This window comes from Ailuropoda melanoleuca, chromosome 8 (genome assembly GCF_002007445.2).
Source record: "Ailuropoda melanoleuca isolate Jingjing chromosome 8, ASM200744v2, whole genome shotgun sequence".
In the NCBI taxonomy this organism is placed as follows: domain Eukaryota; kingdom Metazoa; phylum Chordata; class Mammalia; order Carnivora; family Ursidae; genus Ailuropoda; species Ailuropoda melanoleuca.
In genome coordinates, this window is record NC_048225.1 from 128,629,592 (window position 1) to 128,636,478 (window position 6,887).

General features: G+C 59.8%; 2 protein-coding genes across 2 annotated transcripts in view; one reads left to right on the forward strand and one right to left on the reverse strand.

Annotated features, from left to right (window-relative positions):
• Positions 1-2,818, forward strand: part of ADAR (adenosine deaminase RNA specific) — a 26,980-nt gene extending 24,162 nt beyond the window's left edge. The window contains 1 exon segment of the mRNA XM_019803049.2: positions 2,705-2,818. Coding sequence (XP_019658608.2) covers positions 2,705-2,818 — 114 coding nt within the window.
• Positions 8-6,887, reverse strand: part of CHRNB2 (cholinergic receptor nicotinic beta 2 subunit) — a 10,663-nt gene continuing 3,783 nt past the window's right edge. The window contains 2 exon segments of the mRNA XM_034667532.1: positions 8-3,122; positions 6,828-6,887. The exon segment at positions 6,828-6,887 is cut by the window's right edge and continues 37 nt beyond it. Of these exon segments, the coding sequence (XP_034523423.1) occupies positions 2,952-3,122; positions 6,828-6,887 (231 nt within the window). The 3' untranslated portion in view covers positions 8-2,951.

The window sequence follows — 6,887 nt, forward strand, 5'->3', positions numbered from 1 at the left end:
GGTCCTAGCGACGACTCCTAGACCTACATTCCCTTAGGAGCCGTGTGACACTCACCCTGGCCCCTCGGGCCTGTTGGGACAAACATGGAAACATGCTGCTAATTCTTGCTCCAGCCTGGGTGGGTAACCACCTGGCACCTGCTGGGCTGAGGGACGACGTGGCCGTGGCCCGGGCACCTGGAAGCAGAGGCTGAGAGCTGGAGCTGAGTGCACTCTGGCCAGGGACCAAATCAGAGGTGCCCCTTGCTTTCCCGCAGCCCGCCTCGAGGCCCAGCCGTGCAGGCAGCTCAGAGTGGCTCTGCACGAGTCTCCTGTTGACAGGGGCCCCTTCCCCGCAGGCTGTTGTGCGGAACAAAGGCCTGGGGCTGGGAGGAGACAGGAGTCAAGCCCCTAGACCCTGCCCAGAGCATTCTCTGCCTCTTGCCCTTCCTGCACGGACAGGCTTCCTCTGCAGAACAGGCCAGCTGGGAGGCGGCCGTGTCCTGTGTGCTTTCAAGTTTTCGATGACTTAGTCCAGCCGTTGCAGTATTAGACGCCTCGCCACCAAGAAACTGTTTTCCTCCTGCTGTGGCACCAACCGTCACAGCAGTCTGCACAGGCCCGCTCATAGGACAAAGCGGTTTTCGGATGGAGACAACACCCGCCTGCTTCCTCAGCAGCCCCTCCCAAGCCCACTTTGCTCAGGCTTCAGTCCAGGGTCTGTACCGCCCTCTCCAGCTTGGGGGCACTGAACTGGGCGCCTGATTCTCTCCAAAGATAGGCCCCCATGGAAGGGGCAGGGAGCTCCTGCCAACACCAAGGGAAGCGAAGGGACGATGCTTGTCACAAGTCAGCCAGCAATTCCCAGGCCTCGGTTTCCTTACATGTCAGAGGCTCAGTGAGAGCTCGTCAAGCTGCCGGCCTTCAGGCCCTCAAGCATTTTTGGTGACTTACTTGGACAACAGCCCCTTGCAGGAAGTACTCCAAGCAAGGACAAACACAGTCACATGGCCCAGGCCACAGCGAGGAGACCGGGAGAGCCAGAAGCGAGGGCCTCGGGCTGGCACCCCACCCTCCAGAGGGAGGGTTCCTTTCCAATTGCTCTTCAGGTCCCCAGGGCTATGAATCTGCAGGGAGTCCAGACATAACACAGTCAACTCTCAATTTGCTGCTCTAGCAGAGGGGGTCTCCGCAGTGCCGAGACACCTGCTCAGAAGAGAGGTCCCCCATCCGGCAGGTGGGAAAACGCGCTGAGGCACATCTTGCCCTACTGCCGGCCAAGAGGCACATCTTGCCCTACTGCCGGCCAAGCGTCCACAGCCAGGACAAGACGACATCAGCCCAGAGGCCCCAAGCACACACCCGTCTGGGGAGGAGCTCAGCACAGGAACAGAACGATGCTTTGCTGAAGGCACTCCAGAGAGCCACAGCTGTCAGACCCACCGAGCAGCCCTGGGAAGTTCCTCTCGGCCATGCTCCTTCAGTTCCCATCTCCCCAGACCCCCACCCTGGCTCATGGGACTCGGTTTGTCAAGGAAGAGAGGAGAGGAAGGGCCTGCGAGGAAGGCTGTCAGGACAGTCAGGTGAGCCCACTGCCCCCAGCTCTGCCCGCCTCCGGACTGCACACTCGTCAAGTCTCTGTCAAGTACAGACTGGGCTTCCTCCTCACTACTGTCCCCATCTCAGAGATGAGGTCGCTGAGGCCCAGAGAGGCAAAGCGACTTGCTCCCAGGGGCTGAGCGAGCAGGTGTGAGTCAGGACTAAAACCCAGACTGACAGCGTCTGGTCCCCCCAAGCCCGTCACCACCGCCCCCACCTCTCCCACGCCTGCAGAAGCGGGAGTCCAGCTGGACTCCAGAGGACAGCATGGTCTGAGTCGGCCCGCCCTTCAGCTGCACTGGCCAGACTGACCCCTCTGTGACCGGCCACCTGCTGGCACTGAGGAAAGGCTGGGACCACAAATCAGAGCCAGTCACGTGGCAGGGGTAGGGGCAGCAGGTCCATCAGAGGTCTGTTTCCTAAGTTAAAAGGCCAGGTGGCCCCCAGCTGGTCCCTGGGAGCAGTGTCAGGACATGGCCTCCACCCGCCCACAGGACAGAAGCAAAGACCATGCTTTCTGAGGAGCCTACGACGGCAACAAGGTTCTGCTCCACCCAGCTCAGGTCTGCTTGGGGGGTCGGCCAGAGGGGTGGGGGGGCTGACTCTCTCCTGCCTGGCCCCCTCTGCTGTGGCAGGACGGCTAGGTCTGCTGAAAGCTACAGCTTTACGTTCCTGACTCCAAACAGCCGGTCAATTCAGGTGGGGAGAGACAGCCAACAGCTCACGTCGTGTGCACAGCTGGAGGACTTGCCCTTGGGCTCCAAGCAGGTCACTGCAAGACTCTGAACTCAGGGACTCGATGCCCGGCCTGGCCCGCCCCGCAAGAAAGGATGTGGGGGGAAGTGCAGGGGTGCCGGGACCTGGGGCTGGGCTCTGGAGCCCACAGAAGCAAGGGGCTGCGGGGCTGGGCCGAAGGGCCCCTGAGGGTCTGACCACAGCGCCAGGTGAGCGCCTGGACAGACCCGCCAGCCCAGACACTGTCCTTCAGTGGGGGCCGAGCCGGGTCGCTCTGAGCTCCTATGATGTCAGACTACCACACTGTGTCAGCTCAGCATGGGGCCAGGGGCCCTGGGACTCGGCCCCAACCTGGCCCCTCCCCCATCGCACTCTGCGCTCTGCTCCTCAGCCTCCAGCCTCCACGCTGGGCCAGCAGCACTCCTGTCTGGCTGCTGTAAGAAGACAGGCCGGCAGTGGGTCCAGCCTCCAGGGCGCACTGGCCGCCTGCTGCCAGTGGTGCTGAGAGGGGCTCAGGGGGCGAGAAAGCCTGGGTCCGCGGCGGTGCCCCCTCCGCCTGTAGCTCACTAGTCCCTCCTCCGCCCAAAACTATAGTCCACTGAGGCCAAGGGGTGAAACCGTGCGGAGCTGGAGGGGCCTCACTTGGAGCTGGGAGCCGAGTGGTCTGCATGCAGGAAGGTAGCCGTGGAGTAGTTCTGGAAGAGAGGCTGCAGGAACATGCCAACGGTGCCAAAAACACAGACGAAGACAAAGATCCAGAGGAAGAGACGGTCGATCACCATGGCTACATACTTCCAGTCCTCACTCACCTGGACAGAGGAGACAAAGGAGGCCGGGGGATCAGTCACATGATGCAGGACAGGAGTGAAATGGGAACGGGCTGTTCTCATACACACGCACCTCACTCCTCTCCCTCCATGACCCCACAGCGACTCTTCCAAAGCATGGCTCCAAACTTGCCTGCTTAGAACCTCCAGGGGCCCCACGACCTCCAGGGCCCATCCAAAGTCCCACGTTTGGATCCAAGACCCACCCACGACAAACGCCTACTTACCACCCTCTTCCACCCTCTGACCCTGACTTACCAAAGCCCCATGTGTGCTCTCAAGTCTCTGTGCCTTTGAGTCACCTTTCTGTCTAGAATTCTAGTCTTCCCTTTCCCTGCCTGGTAAACTTCTACACATCCTTTAAAGCCCAAATCAAATGTTACCTCTTCTCTGAAGTGGTCTTTCCTGACACTCCTGATCAGAGCAAACCGTTGTCCTCTCTGGACTCCCTCAGCATGTGGACACATCTCGATCACAGTATTTTCACTGCACTGTATCGCCATTTCAATTTGCATGTCTGCCACCCGACCCCCACCCCAGCCAGCTACAAGTTCCTAAATGACAGGGACCCTAGCTGACTCATTTTGCAATCCCAGCATCAGTGACAGAGTGCCAGTGAACGGGTGTCCAATTATTGACTGCATGCCTGGCTCTGCAGGCCTCCCTCCTCCCGTGACTGCCTGGGGAACCCCGCCCGGCAGCACCACCTCCAGCACACGGGCCCCAGAGAGGGAGGGCTGGTCCCCAGATGTGATCACTCCGTCGGAAAGAGGATACCCTTGGGGTCTGATAGCTGCCACAGGTCTGCCCCACTCGGGCCTGAGTGCACCTAGGGACCGCGAAGGAGGCTGCTGTGCACCTTCATTTGGTCGGCTGCCGACTGACGGCTTATGCATGCCACACCTGTGCCTGCCGCGGGCCTGGCACTATGCCAGGCACGAGCCATGACCAAAAGCAAGACAAACGCGGGCTGCGGCTTATAGTCCACAGAGGGAAAGGGACACAACTAAGCAAGAATGAAATTTACATGCTGTTGGGAGCTGATGAGGAAACAAAGAACTGAGAGACACGGAGGGTGTGGTCTGGGATGGCCTCTTTGAGGAAGGAACACTGAAGGTCACATCGGACAGGTAAGAAGGAGCCAGCCGTGGCAGGAACAAAGCAAAGAAAGAAACAATCAGACAAACCCAAACTGAGGGCCCTTAGGCCAGCCCGCAAACTGTTCCAGATCGAAAGAAGAAGGCAGGACAACTGAACGCAATCTGAGATCCTGGATGAGGCTGGGGAGTGCTGCAGAGCACATTACTGTGAAAGCTGGGAAAGCTTTGTTTAAGATTTATTTGTCTGAGAGCAAGTGAGTGGGTGCACGCGGCGGGGGGAGGCAGAGGGAGAGAGAGAATCCCAAGCCGACTCCAAGCTGAGCACAGAGCCAGATGCGGGACTCCATCTCATGACCTTGAGATCATGACCTGAGCAGAAACCAAGAGTCAGATGCTTAACTGAATGCACCACCCAGGTGCCCCAAAAGTTGGAAAACATTTTTTTTAAAAGATTTCATTTATTCATTTGACAGAAAAACAGCATGAGCAGGGGGGAGAGGCAGAGGGAGAGGGAGAAGCAGACTCCGCACTGAGCCAGGAGACCAACCAGGAGGCCATCTGAGCCACCCAGGCGCCCCTGGAAAACTTTTAATATGGATTTTCTATCAGTTAAAGATATTATATGGATGTTGAATTTCCTGAATTTGATCATTGATCCTGGTTATGCAAGACAACATCCCTATTCTCAGGACAGACACACCGAAGTATTCGGGATAAAGGGTCACAATGTCTGCAACTTACTCTCAAACAGGAGAGCAAACATTAATAGTAATAATATTTTTTTTAATTTATTTACTTGAGAGAGAAAGCTGGGAGCCGGGGGGAGGGGGGTCTCAAGCAGACTCTCCACTAAGCGCAGAGCCAGGTATGGGGCTCAGTCCCATAGATCATGCACGACCCGTGCCAAAATCAAGAGTCGGATGCTTACTGACTGAGCCACCCAGGTGCCCCAGTAATACTTTTTAAAAAGAAAAAAGAAGGGGCGCCTGGGTGGCACAGCGGTTAAGCGTCTGCCTTCGGCTCAGGGCGTGATCCCGGCGTTATGGGCAAGCCCCACATCAGGCTCCTCCGCTGTGAGCCTGCTTCTTCCTCTCCTACTCCCCCTGCTTGTGTTCCCTCTTTCACTGGCTGTCTCTATCTCTGTCAAATAAATAAATCTTTAAAAAAAATAAAAATGATTAACCATACTAACCTCTTCTAGACTCTGGTAAGCCATTTCTTTGCACTTTTTTGATCCTTGGTTNGTAGGACAGAGTTTTGCTCGCTGGGACTAGTCCGCCAGGTAAGCCAGTGACCTGAGCGAGGGAGAAGGCACAAGGTGAGAAGGAGACATCGTGTATTTGGATGCAGGAGAACAGAGCTGACTCGGGGAGACGACCAGGGGGCTCTGCCCCAGTCCGGGAAGAGCCGGGGGGAGTAGCCTGGAGAGGTGATGCGGAAGGAAACAGCTGAGTCTTTTGGAAATTGTGCTCACAGGGCAGGACTTCCGCTGATCTGGACGGTGGGGGAGGTGCGAGAGAGGAGAGTCAAGAATCACTCCAGGTTTTTGGTCTGAACCACTGGGTGGACGGCGATGCCATTTACTGTTAAGATGGGGAGACTGCAGGAGAAGCGAGCCGGTGGTGGGGCTGTAGGTGGAGCACTGGGGCTTGGACGTGCCGGTGCGGCATCCAAGTAGGCCACTGCACCGAGCACCGAGCACCAAGCACCGAGAGGACTGCGGCAGGAAGCGGCGGGGGCGGGACCCGCGGCTGAGCCCCCGCACTCCCCCGCCGCGTCTCCCCCGTGCTGGTCCCGCCCTCCGCCCATCAGGCACGTACGCTGCTCCCGGGCCAAGCCCCAGCTCCAGCCCGCGGTCCTGCCCTCGCGGGGAACGGAAACGCCAGGCTCTCAAGCCCCCACCCCTACCCCCGAAGCGGTGGTGCTGGAGCCGACCTTCCTCCCCCCACCAAACCCGAACGGCTGCATCCTAGCGGAAACCTGGCCGGTCACCATGGCAACCACTGCCGAGCCACAGCCTGGACCCCGCCCCGGTACCCGAAGGCTGATGGCTGACCGCTGACCGCTGCCGGCCCGTAGCACTCTGCCCTGCGCGGGCTCGGGGTTCCCGGGGTCCCCCTCCGCGGCGTCGCGACGGAAAGAACCGGGGGTGCGCACAGGCGGGGGGCTGCTCTGGAAAGCCCCCACCTCCGCCTGCCCCTCCCCCACAACAATTTCACCAGGCCGTCCCAAAGGCGCAGAAAAGGGGTGTGGACTTGGGCCTCTGCCCCCGCTCACCTTCGACCTTCCCCAGTGGGGCGCACGAGGGACCCAAGGCCCTTTGCGCCGACAGCTAGGCTCACCAGTCACCAGCCCGGACTCAGGGGGGCCAGCGGGGGTGGGCCTCTCGGGGTCGCGGCCACCGGCCGGCCTCAAAGCCAGAAAGGCCTCCTCCGCGTCCCGGCCGCCGCAGGCCGCTCGGGCCGGTACCGACCTCCGTTCCGCCCTCCGCGGCGCCGCCTCCCGAAAGCCCACGGAGAAGAGCCCGAGGAGGCCGCAGCGGCCGCGCCCCGCACTCCCGTTAGCCTCGCGTGGCCGCGCCACTCACGCTCTGGTCGTCGTCCTCGCTGCGCACGTGGTCCGCGATGAAGCGCACGCTGTCCACTGC